This window comes from Plecotus auritus (genome assembly GCF_963455305.1).
Source record: "Plecotus auritus genome assembly, chromosome: 7".
NCBI lineage: Eukaryota > Metazoa > Chordata > Mammalia > Chiroptera > Vespertilionidae > Plecotus > Plecotus auritus.
This window is the reverse complement of record NC_137774.1, coordinates 139,423,069-139,438,730: the sequence shown is the minus strand read 5'-3', so window position 1 is coordinate 139,438,730 and position 15,662 is coordinate 139,423,069. Positions and strand designations below refer to the sequence as shown.

At 39.4% G+C, this 15,662-nt stretch overlaps 1 protein-coding gene across 5 annotated transcripts in view; it reads left to right on the top strand.

Annotated features, from left to right (window-relative positions):
- Positions 1–15,662, top strand: part of BDP1 (BDP1 general transcription factor IIIB subunit) — a 111,020-nt gene that overhangs the window by 26,817 nt on the left and 68,541 nt on the right. For all 5 annotated transcript variants that reach the window (XR_013961293.1, XM_080681828.1, XM_080681827.1 and 2 more), the window contains exons 10-11: positions 1,367–1,648; positions 4,637–4,784. Coding sequence is in view for 4 of the 5 variants with exons in the window: in XM_080681828.1 (XP_080537954.1) it covers positions 1,367–1,648; positions 4,637–4,784 (430 nt within the window). In the remaining variant the exon portion in view is untranslated. The remainder of the gene's footprint in view (positions 1–1,366; positions 1,649–4,636; positions 4,785–15,662) is intronic.

The following is a 15,662-nucleotide window of genomic DNA, read 5'->3' as shown; positions in this document are numbered from 1 at the left end:
TGGATAGAATGCCGGCCTGCGGACTGAGGGGTCCCAGATTCGATTCCGGTCAAAGGCTTATACCTTGGTTTCGGGCACATCCCCAGTAGGAGGTGTGCAGGAGGTAGCTGATCTATGTTTCTCTCTCATCGATGTTTTTTTTTTTTTTTTTTTTTAATACATTTTATTGATTTTTTTTATTTTTTACAGAGAAGAAGGGAGAGGGATGGAGAGTTAGAAACATCGATGAGAGAGAAACATCGATCAGCTGCCTCCTGCACACCTCCTACTGGGGATGTGCCTGCAACCCAGGTACATGCCCTTGACCGGAATCGAACCTGGGACCTTTCAGTCCACAGGCCGACGCACTATCCACTGAGCCAAACCGGTCAGGGCTCTCATCGATGTTTTTAACTCTCTATCCCTCTCCCTTCCTCTCTGTAAAAAAATCAATAAAATATATTAAATAAATGACATTGAATTTTATTATTTTTTTAAAGATTAGATATTTCTAGAGATGTCTGACCAGCCATGGCTGTGAAGTTAAGTTTGCCTTTGGTTTGGATGCTGTTTCCATGGTGATCTCTACTTTTGCTTTTTATATTTCATCTTTAAATTTTTTTAAAAAAAATCCTCACCTGAAGCTGTGTTTGTTTTTTTTTTTAAATTAAATTTATTTTAAAAATTGATTTTAGAGAGAGAGGAAGGAGAGGGAGAAATATTAATTGGTTGCCTCCCATATGATCCCCAACTGGGGATTGAAACACAATCTAGGTATGTGCCTTGACTGGGAATCGAACCCACTCTAACCAACTGAGCCACCCAGCCAGGGCTGTTTTCATCTCTTGTTACAGTTGACTATATGCCATCAAAAGAAAAAGCACTAGAAATTGTTTAAAAATATTTGTTAAAAAGATTGTTCATTGAAAAATCATTCAGAAAATAAAATTCTTGAACTCTCTCTTCTACCCTGCCAATGAGAATCTTCAGATTTCATATGGATAACTATTACTAAACTTTCCTATGCGTGTGTGTGTGTGTGTGTGTGTCTTAAGAGTATATGTAATTGTTTTTGTTAAATAGAAATGAGGTCATACTATATATGTTGTTTTGCAACTTGATTTTAATGTAACAGTATATTTTAAAATCTTTTACATCACTACCTATGAGCCTACCTCATTATTATTATTTACTGCATGGATTTTTATAGCATAAATGTAGTATTGTAACTTAATTTAGTTGTTCTCTATTGGGCATTTTATATTGTCTTCAAAATTTTGCTTATACAAATAATATTACAGAGGATATCCTTAGGTATTTATCGTCTCTGCTTTAAGAATTTTTCGTAGGTTGTTTATGTATTTATGACCATTTCATTTATTTTCAGTGAAAAAAGTTGCCAGTGAAGGAGTGACTGATAATCCAGATGAGTCTGTGAGTGCTAAAATTTCAGATACAGAAGAGTATCAAAAGGATGCTCAGACAGTTCAAGAAGAACTGCAGACTCTGACTTTATCAGGACAGGATTCAGAACAGATTGCGTTAGAACCAGACCTAAATCTAGAGAAAAGAAGGAAAAATCAAGATGAAGTTGGTAAACAAGAAGTAAAAAATCTTTCAGGAAATGCCACTGTTCAGCCAGGCCCTTCTAAAGGAGAAAAACAGAAAAGTAAGTTTTTTACATATTTTAATACCCTCTAATTATTTGATGGCATACATATAATAATTTTATCTAATAAAGATGGAATATGCAAATTGACCATAATTCTCGACAAACGATGGCAGCACCCACAGCCAATAAGGAGGGAATATGCATATTGATGCAACAAGGCGAGAAGAGGCGTAAGGTGGCTCCGGCTGGAGCAAGGCAGTGCCGGCAGCCAGGGGAAGGAAGGCCTATTCTTGCACGAATCTTCATGCATCGGGCCTCTAGTATAGTGTATAAAGTAAATGCCTTTCTTTAGATAGTAGTAATTACTAATGTTTATTAATTGGTTCTGTATTTATGTACTGTGTTAAACACGTTTATTTTATTTATTTTTTTGTTAATCCTTACCCAAGGATATTTCCCCCATGATTATTTATTAAATATGTTTTTATTTATTTTATATAGAGAGGAAGGGAGATGGGGAGAGAGACAGAAACATTAATGAGAGAGAAACATTGATAGGCTGCTTCCTGCATGCTCCACAGAGAGGATCGAGCTTGCAACCCAGGCATGTGCCCTGACTGGGAATCAAACTGACAATCTTTTGGTGCACAGGTTGATGCCCAAACACTGAGCCACCCTGACTGGGCTTTTCCATGTTATTTTTATAGAGAGTAGAACAGAGGGAGGGTGGGAGAGAGAGAGAGACAGAGGCAGAAAGGGAGACATTGATGTGAGAGAGATTAGTTGTCTCCCGCACTCACCCCGACTGGGCCGGGGATCAAACCTACAGCCCAGGTACATGCCCTTGACCAGAATCAAACCCAGGTGCATGGGACGATGCTCTAACCATTTAGCAGCACAGGCCACAGCAAAACACTTTTATTTTTAATTTAGTAGGAAAAAGGTTAATAAAAACAAAATAAAAACCACAAAGCTAAATGGAGACATTTTTTCTCTAAAATTTGTCTCTAAGATTTATTACCTCCATTGTACTCCCATTAACAATGATGAGAAGTCACATATATACTGCAGGTTTTCAAATAATTTGGTTTCACTCAACATCATTTTTTTACAACTTGATGAAATGCCTTAGGAACTTAACTCTTGTTTATACATAAGTTGGTCGCTGGTAAAATTGGTTTTGTTATATGTAATTTTGCCTCAGTTCCAGGAACCAACCTGTTGACAATGTAAAGTGAGGACTTACTATAGTTAAATGTACATTGCTTGTATCTGTTAATATATCACAGGTGTTCATGTTACCTTTTCATAGCACCTCTCTGAACCCACAATAAGTTGTTTAATTTCTATAAAAGAGCTACTGGACTAAGTATTCCTCCCATTTTAATATTTTAAACTTTCTTAGAATGCAGACATATTGACACTTAGGAGTTTCTAGGGATTGAGGGCTAAGAGTTTAGGGAAGTCTTGGTCCCTTTCCTTAAGAGTTCATATATAGTCCTAGCCATACATAGCCTGGTTCAATGGATAAAGCGTTGGCAAACTGAAGAGTCCCAGGTTCGATTCCCGTCAAGCTCACATACCTCGGTTGCAGACTTGATCTCTGCCCCAGTCAGTGCTTGTGTGGGAGTCAGCCAGTTGATGTGTCTTTCTCACATGGATGTTTCTCTCTCTGTCTCTCCCACTCTCTTGCACTTTCTCTAAACATCAATGGAAAAATATCCTGAGGTGAGGATGGACAACAAACAAACAGATAAAAGAGTTCATGTATAGATTATTTAAAACAGATAATCAAGTAAAGAGAGGAAAAAAAAATAGTAGCAGACCAGAACAACTTTTCTTTTCCTTTTTTTTCTTTTTAAAAATATATTTTATTGATTTTTTTTTTTTTTACGGAGAGGAAGGGAGAAGGATAGAGAGTTAGAAACATCAAAGAGAGAAACGCAGATCAGCTGCCTCCTGCACACCCCCCACTGGAGATGTGCCCTCAACAAAGTTACATGTCCTTGACTGGAATCGAACCTGGGACCCCTCAGTCCGCAAGCCGATGCTCTATTCACTGAGCCAAACCGGTTAGGGCCAAAACAACTTTTCCATAGAATTTAAATTTTATGTAATTCAGCTTCACCTATATGATTTTTTATTTATTATTATTATTTTAAAAATATTTTCATTGATTTCAGAGAGGAAGAGAAAGAGGAATATCAATGATGAGAGAGAATCATTGATTGGCTGCCTCCTGTATGCCCCCCACTGGGGATTGAGCCCATAACCTGGGCATGTGCCCTGACTGGAAATCGAACTGTGACCTTCTGGTTCATAGGTAGACGATCAACCACTTAGACACACTGGCCAGGGCACCCACATGATTTTAATAAATGAGTCCTGGTTGGTAGCATAGTTTGGTTTATAGGCATTACAATATTATGCTCTTTGTGGCTTACTATTAAAGATATTACGTGTAAAATGGGATAGCTTAATTGGACTTTAGAAATCAAGCAGACCTTGGTTTAAATGATTTCTTTTATTTGCTAAGTATGACCTTGGGCAAGTCACTTAAGATCTTTCAACTTAGATTCATTTTTTCTGTGATGGGGTTAATATGAATAACTTTTAGTAGGATTGTTTTGAATATTAAATGAGATATTTATCTGATGGACTTACAGTTTCTATCACTTAGTAAGTTCTGAAATGATTAGCTATTACTGTGCTATAATTATGACACTTAATGAAGGAGCAGAAGAGCCAAATCCACTTTGTTTCATAACTAGACATATTTAGCCACTTAAAATTTAAGCAAGATAAAAGGAGAATGTTACAGACTGTTTAAGAAATTTGTGCTGATCCTAAAACACAGTTGTAAGTTGGTTGATTTTTCATTAATGCTCTTAAAATATGATCTATCTCTTGCATATAAGAACTTAAATGTTGAATGGATTAATGATTTATAGGAAGAGATGTTGTTATATGTAAATTCCTTTGAGCTTTAAAATATAGATGTTTTTGCTGTCAGTTTTTAGAATAACATGTATTTTGTATTCATAGATAAATGTCCATTTTTAAGGCCTGAGAGAAATGAAGATGAAGGCAGTAAGGAACAGAAGCTTTCTTGTGTACAGACCATCGATGTAGTTGAGGATTTATCCTCCAGGGACAAAGTTGTGAATAAAACTGACCCTGTTCTTTCATTAAGGTATTTTATATATAATCTTTCCTGACTTTGTTTACATTTTCTGTCAGTTACTGAGAGAGGAGTGTGAAGTCTCCAACTGTAATTGGGATTTGCCCTATTTCTCTTTTCAGTTCTATTTCTTTTTCTTTATATAGTTTCAGGCTCTGTTATTAGGTGCATACATATCTTGAATTGTTGTCTCTTCTAGGTGAAGTCATCCTTTTATCATTTGTGTGATATTCTGGTATTGCCTTTTGTTCTGATGCTTACTTTGCCACACAGTTTTCTTGTGATAGTGTTTGTATAGGTTTATCATGCTCTATAAAAATTTCCTCTTTATTTTGTCTTTTAGCAGTTTAAATGTGATGGATCCTGCTGTCTGAGTTTTTGTTGTTGTTTTTTAAATTGTGGTAAAAACAACAACATGTAACATAAAATCTCTCCTAACAAATTTTTAAGTGTATATAGTACAGTATGTTAACTGTAAGCAGTATTGTAGAGGAGATCTCTATATAACATTTTGATATTGGATGACTGAAACTCTATATCCATTGAACAGCAACTCCTTATTTTCTTCTTACTGTTAGCCCTGGACAACCACCATTCTAATTTATGTTTCTATTAGAGGCCAGGTGCACACATTCGTGCATGGGTGGAATCCTAAGGGGGAGAAGGGGCTCTGGGACACGATCGGCCCTCTGGGTGGGCAGTGGATGCCCTTGCCGGTCTGTCCCGTTGACCTTCAAGCTGGTTGTTGGGAGCCATCTGGCAGTTGCTTTTATATCATTTTTTCCTTGCGGAGTGTCTAGGGGAGGGGAAGCGGCTGTGGTGTCCGAGGGTGACTTACAGGAGGCTGGCAGTGCTGTCAGGATCATGCTGGCGGTGCTGGTCTGTTGGTGCCTGGCCTGTTCTCTGGAGATTGGATCTGCAGGACTACTGAGGGAGGGGGTGGTTGACGCCAGGATGGTGAGCCACCGGTCGGGTTGGTCAGCTGAGCGGTGCTCCCGCTGTGGGAGCGCACTGACCACCAGAGGGCAGCTCCTGTGTTGGGCGTCTGTCCCCCTGGTGGTCAGTGCACGTCATAGTGACTGGTTATTCTGGTTGTGCGGTCATTCTGGTCGTTCGGTTGCTTGGGCTTTTATATAAATAGATGAGTTTGATTTCTTTAGATACCTGATTTGTCCCTCTGTGACTAGCTTATTTCACCTAGCATAATTTTTTTTTTTGTGTGTGGCCATGTTCTGTTTGGCCTACACAGTTTTTTTTAATTAATTTTTTTTTATTGTTTAAAATACTACATATATTACTACATATATCTCCTTTTTTTTTCCCCATTGACCTTTCCCCAGCCTCCCCTACCCCCTGTCGCATGCCCTCATCCCACTACCAGTGTCTTGTGTCCATTGGTTGTGCTTATATGCATGCATACAAGTCCTTTGGTTGATCTATTTCCCTCCCTCCCCAACACTCCCCAGCCTTCCCGCTGTAATTTCACAGTCTGTTCGGTCCTTTACTGCCTCTGTATCTATTTATACATCAGGTTATAATGTTATTTTCCATAAATGAGTGAGATCATGTGGTATTTTTCTTTCATTGCTTGGCTCATTTCACTTAACATAATGCTCTCCAGGTCCATCTATGCTGCTGCAAATGGTAAGAATTCCTTCTTTTTTATAGCAGCATAGTATTCCATTGTGTAGATGTACCATAGTTTTCTTATCCACTCATCTGCTGATGGGCATTTAGGCTGTTTCCAAATCTTAGCTATGGTGAATTCTGCTATGAACATAGGGGTGCATATATCCTTTCTGATTGGTGTTTCTAGCTTCTTGGGATATATTCCTAGAAGTGGGATTACTGGGTCAAATGGGAGTTCCATTTTCAGTTTTTTGAGGAAACTCCATACTGTTCTCCACAGTGGCTGTACCAGTCTGCATTCCCACCAGCAGTGCATGTGGGTTCCTTTTTCTCCGCATCCTCGCTAGCACTTGTTGTTTGTTGATTTGTTGATGGTTGCCATTCTGACAGGTGTGAGATGGTACCGCATTGTCATTTTGATTTGCATCTCTCGGATAATTAGTGACTTTGAGCATGTTTTCATATGTCTCTTGGCCTTCCTTCTGTCTTCTTTCGAAAAGATTCTATTTAGGTCCGTTGCCCATTTTTTGATTGGATTGTTAATCTTCCTTTTATTAAGTTGTATAAGTTGCCTGTAGATGTTGGAGATTAAACCTTTATCAGTGATAACATTTGCAAATATGTTCTCCCATACAGTGGGCTTTCTTGTTGTTTTGTTGATGGTTTCTTTTGCTGTGAAAAAGCTTTTTGTTTTGATCTAGTCCCATTTGTTTATTTTCTCTTTAGTTTCCATTGCCCTAGGAGCAGTATAGGTAAAGAAATTGCTTCGACATATGTCTGAGATTTCTCTGCCTGTGGATTCCTCTAGTATTTTTATGGTTTCCCATCTTATGTTTAAGTCCTGTATCCATTTTGAGTTAATTTTTTTTTAAATATATATTTTTTATTGATTTCAGAGAGGAAGGGAGAGGGATAGAGAGATAGAAACATCAATGATGAGAGAGAATCATTGATCGGCTGCCTCCTGCACGCCCCCTATTGGGGATCGAGCCCACAACCCGGGCATGTGCCCTTGGCCGGAATCGAACCTGGGACCCCACAGTCCGCAGGCCGACGCTCTATCCACTGAGCCAAACCGGCTAGGGCCATTTTGAGTTAATTTTTGTGTATGGTGTAAGTTGGTGGTCTAATTTCATTTTTTTGCATGTATCTGTACAATTTTCCCAACACCATTTATTGAAGAGACTGTCTTGACTCCAATTTATGTTCATGCCTCCTTTGTCAAATATTAATTGAGCATAGTGTTTTGGGTCGATATCTGGATTCTCTGTTCTATTCCATTGGTCTATATGTCTGTTCTTGTGCCAGTACCAGGCAGTTTTGAGAACAGTGGCTTTGTAATACAGCTTGAAATCTGGTATTGAGATCCCACCTACTTTGTTCTTCTTTCTCAGAATTGCTGTGGCTATTCGGGGTCTTTTTTTATTCCAGATGAATTTTTGGAGAGTTCCTTCTAGGTCTGTGAAATATGCCGTTGGTATTTTAATGGGGAGTGCACTGAATCTAAAGATTGCTTTGGGTAGTATGGACATTTTAATGATGTTGATTCTACCAATCCATAAACATGGTATGTTCTTCCATCTGTTTATGTCTTCCTCTATCTCTTTTTTCAGTGTCCTGTAGTTTTCTGCGTATATGTCTTTTACCTCCTTAGTTACGTTTATTCCTAGGTATCTTAATTTTTTTGGTGCGATGGTAAATGGGATTGCTTTTTTAGTCTCTCTTTCTGTAAGTTCACTATTGGTGTATAGAAATGCCATAGATTTCTTGGCGGTAATTTTGTATCCTGCTACATTGCCGAATTCATTTATTAAGTCTATTAGTTTTTTGATGGAGTCTTTCGGGGTTTTTATGTACAATATCATGTCATCTGCAAATAAGGACAGCTTTACTTCTTCTTTTCCAATTTGGATGCGTTTTATTTCTTCTTGTCTAATTGCAATGGCTAATACTTCCAGTACTATGTCGAACAGGAGTGGTGAGAGTGGGCATCCCTGTCTTGTTCCTGTTTTTAGGGGAAATGGTTTTAGTTTTTGCCCATTGACTATGATGTTAGCTGTGGGTTTATCATACATGGCTTTTATTATGTTGAGGTATGATCCTTCTATTCCCACCTTGTTGAGAGTTTTTATCAAGAAAGGGTGTTGGATTTTGTCAAATGCTTTTTCTGCATCAATTGATATGACTATGTGATTTTTATCTCTCAATTTGTTTATGTGATGTATCACGTTTATTGATTTGCGGATATTGTACCATCCTTGCAATCCTGGGATAAATCCTACTTGGTCATGGTGTATGATTTTTCTGATATACTGCTGGATCCGATTTGCTAGAATTTTGTTGAGGATTTTGGCATCTATGTTCATGAGGGATATTGGCCTGTAATTCTCTTTCATTGTGTTGTCTTTATCTGGTTTTGGTATTAGGGTGATGCTGGCTTTATAGAAGGAGCTTGGAAGCGTTCCTTCCTCTTGAATTTTTTGGAATAGTCTGAGGAGGATAGGTTTTAGTTCTTCCTTGAATGTTTGGTAAAACTTCCCTGTGAAGCCGTCTGGCCCCGGGCTTTTGTTTGCTGGAAACTTTTTGATGACTGCTTCCATTTCTTCCATAGTTATTGGCCTATTGAGATGTTTAGATTCTTCCTGATTGAGTTTTGGAAGGTTAAATTTTTCTAGGAATATGTCCATTTCCTCCAGGTTGTCCAGTTTTTTGGAAGAGTTGTTCATAGTATTTTTTAACAATCCTTTGTATTTCAGTGGGGTCTGTTGTGATTTCTTTTCTTTCATTTCTGATTTTGTGTATTTGGGTCCTCTCTCTTTGCTTCTTGGTGAGCCTGGCTAGAGGTTCATCAATCTTTTTTATCCTTTCAAAGAACCAGCTCTTGGTTTCATTGATCTTTTGTATTGTTTTTTTTGGTCTCAATGTTGTTTATTTCCGCTCTGATCTTTATTATTTCCTTCCTTCCGCTTACACTGGGCTTTTCTTGTTGCTCTCTTTCTAACTCTTTGAGTTGTAGGGTTAGGTAATTTATTACCATTGTTTATTGTTTTTTGCAGTAGGCTTGTAGAGCTATGAACTTCCCTCTCAAGACTGCTTTTGCTGTGTCCCATAGATTTTGGATTGTTCTGTTTTCATTGTCATGTGTTGCCATGAAGTTTTTTATTTCTTTTTGATCTCTCTGGTAACCCAGTCATTGTTTAATAGCATGCTGTTTAGTCTCCATGTGTTTGATATTTTTGGATTGTTTTTATTGTAGTTGATTTCCAGTTTTATGTCACTGTGATCCGAGAAGATGCTTGATATGATTTCTATTTTCTTGAATTTGAAGAGATTTTCCCTATGACCCAACATATGGTCTTTCTTTGAAAATGACCCATATGCACTTGAGAAGAATGTATATTCTGTGGCTTTGGGGTGAAATGTTCTGAAGATGTCAATTAATTCCATCTGGTCTAGTGAGTCATTTAGGATTGATGTTTCTTTGCTGATTTTTTGTTTAGAGGATTTGTCCAGTGGTGATAGCGGGGTATTAAAGTCTCCAACTATGATTGTATTGCAGTCTATCTCTCCCTTGATATCCTCCAGGAGTTTTTTTATGTATTTGGGTGCTCCTGTATTGGGTGTGTATATGTTTACCAGAGTTATTTCTTCTTGTTGGATTGCTCCCTTTAGTATTATTGAGTGGCCTTCCTTATCTCTTGTTATGTCCTTCACTTTGAGATCCAATTTCTCAGATATAAGTATTGCTACCCCAGCTTTTTTTTCATTTCCATTCGCCTGAAAAACCTTTTTCCATCCCTTCACCCTCAGTCTGTGTGCGTATTTTTTTCTGAGGTGGGTTTCTTGTAGACAGCAGATATATGGGTCTTGTTTTCTTTTCTTTTTTTTTTTTTTAATAAATCTTTATTCAGATTATTACAATTGTTTCTCCTTTTCCCCGCCATAGCTCCCCTCCACCTGGTTCCCACCCCACCTTCTGCCCTTACCTCCCCCCTACTGTCCTCATCCATAGGTGTATGATTTTTGTCCAGTCTCTTCCTGAACCCCCCATACCCCTTTCCCCCTGAGAATTATCAGTCCACTCCCTTTCTATGCCCCTGATTCTATTATATTCACCAGATTATTCTGTTCCTCAGGTTTTTAATTCACTTGATTTTTGGGTTCACTTGTTGATAGACATGTATTTGTTGTTCATAATTTTTTTTTAATATATATTTTATTGATTTATTACAGAGAGGAAGGGAGAGGGATAGAGAGTTAGAAACATCGATGAGAGAGAAACATCGATCAGCTGCCTCCTGCACACCCGCTACTGGGGATGTGCCCGCAACCAAGGTACATGCCCTTGACTGGAATCGAACCTGGGACCCTTCAGTCCGCAGGCTGATGCTCTATCCACTGAGCCAAACCGGTCAGGGCATGTTGTTCATAATTTTTATCTTTACCTTTTTCTTCTTCTTCCTCTTCTTAAAGACTACCTTTCAGCATTTCATATAATACTGGTTTGGTGGTGATGAACTCCTTTAGCTTTTTCTTATCTGTGAAGCTCTTTATCTGCCCTTCAATTCTGAATGATAGCTTTGCTGGGTAGAGTAATCTTGGTTGTAGGTTCTTGCTATTCATCACTTTGAATATTTCTTGCCACTCCAGTCTGGCCTGCATAGTTTCTGTTGAGAAATCAGCTGACAGTCGTATGGGTGCTCCCTTGTAGGTAATTAACTGTTTTTCTCTTGCTGCTTTTAATATTCTCTCTTTGTCTTTTGCTCTTGGCATTTTAATTATGATGTGTCTTGGTGTGGTCCTCTTTGGATTCCTTATTTTTGGGGGTTCTGTGCGCTTCCTGGACTTGTAAGTCTATTTCTTTCACCATGTGGGGGAAGTTTTCAGTCATTATTTCTTCAAATAGGTTTTTAGTATCTTGCTCTCTCTTTTCTTCTGGCACCCCCACAATTCAGATGTTGGTACGCTTGAAGTTGTCCCAGAAGCTTCTTACACTATCTTCAACTTCTTGGATTTTTTTTTGCTTTTTGCTTTTTCAGTTGAGTGTTTTTTGCTTCTTTGTATTTCAATTCTTTGACTTGATTCTTGTGTTCCTCTAGTCTTTTTTTGGGTCTCTGTATAATATTTTTTATTTCAGTCAGTGTATGTTTAATTTCTAGTTGGTCCTTTTTCATATCTTCGAGGGTCTCGTTATATTTATCAGCCTTTTCTAGGGTATTCTTGATAAGCCTTATAACCGTGGTTTTGAATTCCATATCCAGTCGTTCGTTTTCCTCCATTTCTTTGGTTTGTGATCTGTTTCTTTGTCTCCGCATTTTGGCTGCTTCCCTGTGTTTGTAGAGTTACTTTGTGTGCTAGGTGTCCTATTGGGCCCAGTGGCTCTGCCTCCCTAGTTACCTGAGGTGGACACTTTTGGTGCGCCCCTTTGTGGGCTGTGTGCACAGTCTTGCTGTAGTTAAGCCTTGATTGCTGTTGGTATCACTGGGAGGAATTGACCTCCAGGCCAATTGGTTGTGAGGATCAGTTGTGTCTATGATGGGAGAAGTTCTGTGCCTGAGTCATCCTTATGGGGCAAGACTTGCTTCAGTGAGGCTTTGGTGCTCACTGAGTCTGCCCCCTGAGTGTGTCCCTTATGGATCTGAGGAGTTATAATTTGGATGGTCCTACTGTGACCACTGGGTACACTGGCTCTTGGATCTCCAAGGTGTTGCTAATTTAGTCTCTGCCTGAGGCCACCTGGCAGAAGGTACAGAGAGATCTGCAGATTTCTCTTCTTTGTTTGGGGTTTGGAGGTGAAGCAGTGCAAGCTGCTGTGGGGCCTTGTGCCTTATTTTGGATGTGTTGGGTCTCTCTGACCCAGCTGCAGTTTGTCAGGTAATTTTAGATTGCAAAGCGCCAGGCCATTTATATGCAAAAGCCTCTGCGCATAGCTTGGGTGGGGCGGGGTCTCAGGGAATCAACAAAGTGGAGCAAACAGCCCTGCCCTAAGAGGCCCCCTGTTCTCAGTGTCCCTCGGTAATCGCTGCAAGCATCTCTGAGAGAAGGCCGCCCTCGAGTTCTGCCCGATGCCCTACAGTCCAGTTGCTCCCTGTATGGGTCTGGGTCCCCAGCATCTCATCCGGAACTGGAGTTCAGAGCAGTCAGGATCTTGTGTCTCCCTCCCGATTGACTCAGTTGCTAGCCTTTTCCTCCGCGCGTGCCTCCATACCTCTGCACTTTACTCCCGCACTTCCTCTGAGTCTCATTGTGCTTTTCTCTTTTCTTGTAGTTGTAGAATTTCCACTCAGCCAGCCTTCCTGTGGTTCTGGATGATATCCGTTCTGTTTTTTAGTTGTAGTTTTGAAGTGGTTGTGCGAGGCAGCAATTTCAGGTGTTTACTTATGCCTCCTTCTTGGTTTTTCCTAGTATAATGTTTTTAAAGTTCATTCATTCATGTTGTAGCCTATGATAGGATTTTTTCTTTCTTTAAGGATGAATAATATTCCATTGTATGTAAGTATCACATTTTTCTTTATTCATCTGTCTATGGATCTTTAGGTTGTTTCCATCTTTTAGCTATTGTGAATAATGCTGCAGTAAACATGGGAGTGCAGAGATCTCTTTGATGTTCTATTTTCAATTCTTCTGGATAAATTCCCAGAAGAAGGATTACCAGGTCATATGATAGTTCTATTTTTAATTTTTTGAGGAACTTGCATACTGTTTTCCACGTGGCTACACCATTATATTTTTCCACCTACAGTGCACAAGGATTCCAGTTCTTCACATCCTCTCCAACACTTAAAAAAAAAATGGCCATACTAACAGGTGTGAGATGATATACCTCATTGTGGTTTTGATTTGTATTTCTCTGATGATTAGTGATATTAAGTGTCTTTACATCTACCTGTTGGCCATTTGTATGTCTTCTTTGGAGAAATGTTTCAAGTTCTTTTCCAAGTTTTAAAATTAGGTTATTTGTGTTTTTGCTATGAGTTATAGGAGTTCCTTTTATATTTTAGATATTAAGCCCTGGTTAGATATATGGCTTAGAAATATTTTTCTCCCATTTTATAGATTGGCTTTTGACTGTTGATTATTTCCTTTGCTGTACATAAACTTTTAAATTTGATGTAGTCCCACTTGCTTATTTTTGTGTTTGTTTTTTTTTTCTGTTCCTGTTGGTGTGGTAGATTAACAGGATTAATTTAAGAAATTAATTTAGCCCTAACCGGTTTGGCTCAGTGGATAGAGCATCGGCCTGCGGACTCAGGGGTCCCAGGTTCGATTCTGGTCAAGGGCATGTACCTTGGTTGCGGGCACGTCCCCGGTGGGGGGTGTGCAAGAGGCAGCTGATCAATGTTTCTAACTCTCTATCCCTCTCCCTTCCTCTCTGTAAAAAATCAATAAAATATATTAAAAAAGAAAAGAAATTAATTTAATCATTAACAATGATTAAGAAATCATTGTCAATACCAATGTTATGAAATTTCCTCCCAGGTGTTCTTCTAGGAGTTTTATAGTTAAAGTGTTTCCTTTAAATCTTTAATCCATTTTAGTTGATTTTTGTGTATGTTATAAGATAAATGTCCAGTTTCATTTTTTTTTTGCTTGTGGATATTCAGCTTTCCTAATATCATTTGTTGAAGAGACTATTCTTTTGCTATTGTGTACTTTTGGCACCCTGTCAAAGATCATTTGGCCATATATACGTGGTTTATTTCTGGGCTGTCCATTCTGTTCTAATGGTCTATATGTTTATCTTCTGAAAGATTTGATGTAGTTATTTATTCTCATGTAGAAAAATATACATATGCACATGTGCTGATTTTTTCATATAGTTCAAAATGTTAGTAATGTATTTGAAGCTGAGCCATGGACCTCTGGGTCCTTTATTTATTGATTTTTAAACAAGTATTTTATTTATTTATTTATTTATTTATTTATTTATTTTTTTTTTTTTTTACAAAGAGAAAGGGAGAGGGATAGAAAGTTAGAAACATCGATAAGAGAGAATTAACAATCAGCTGCCTCCTGCACACCTCCTACTGGGGATGTGCCCGCAACCAAGGTACATGCCCTTGACTGGAATTGAACCTAGGACACTTCAGTCCTCAGGCCACCACTCTATCCACTGAGCCAAACTGGCTAGGGCTATTGATTGATTTTGAGAGAGAGAGAGAGAGAGAGAGAGAGAGAGACAGACATCGACTTGTTGTTCCATGTATTTATACATTCACTAGGGGCCCAGTGCATGAATTCGTGCACCTTGAAAGAAATGGTGGGCCGCGAGGCTGGGCACAGGGGTGGGCCGCGATGGTGGGCACAGGGGTGGGTCTTGACCTATCCTCTGCTCCCCTGCTAGGCCCCTCCCCCCGCTGCTCCTGGTCCTCTGTCTGCCGGCAGCCCCGCTCCCGCCTCCGCTCCCACGTTCTGAAGGCACTGGCCCCGCTCACACCCGCTGGATGCGAAGGGCGATTGGGGCCGGTACCAGCAACAGGTGCGAGCGGGGCCGGCAACCACCGCTTGCGCCTACTGATGACACTGAGTGATTGGGAATGGTGCCAGCAGTGGGTGCGAGTGCCCGGCGAGACCGCGGTGCTTGGGAGCAAAGAATTTTCAGTAACCACCAGAGGCTTGCCCTGATGACAGTGACCAGTGCACCTCATTGGTCTGGCAACCCGCTCACCTGCTCCACCATCCTGCTGCTGCCGATGCCCGCTGTGTTCCGCGTGCACCCCCTGGTGGTCAGTGCACGTCATAGTGATCAACTCTTCAGTTGTTCTGCTATTCTGTCTATTTGCATATTAGGGTTTTATATGTATAGATTGGTTGCTTCTTACATGTGCCCTGACCTTGGATCAAACCTGCAACCTTGGCATATTGGGATGATGCTCCAACCAACTAAGCCATACTGGCCAGGGCTATTTTTGAATTTTTATAAGAGTTTATTTGAGCCAAACTGACACATATTCTGGGGAGCAAGATCTCAAATGCTTTCATAAAATTTTAATGGAAGATAATTCCTAAGTATTACTATGATTTTACACATACATTTGATTTGTGAACTCTATATAAATAAGGGAATTTTCTTTTGAACACTTTCCCAAGCTTGTTAATTTATGGTGGCTACTTTCTTTGAAGGAACAGTTCCCCCTTTTTTTTTTTTAATACATTTTTATTGATTTCAGAGAGAAAGGGAGAGGGAGAGAAACATCAGTGATAAGAGAGAATCATTGATATGCTGCCTCCTGGAAGCCCCCTTTTGGGAATTGAGCTCAC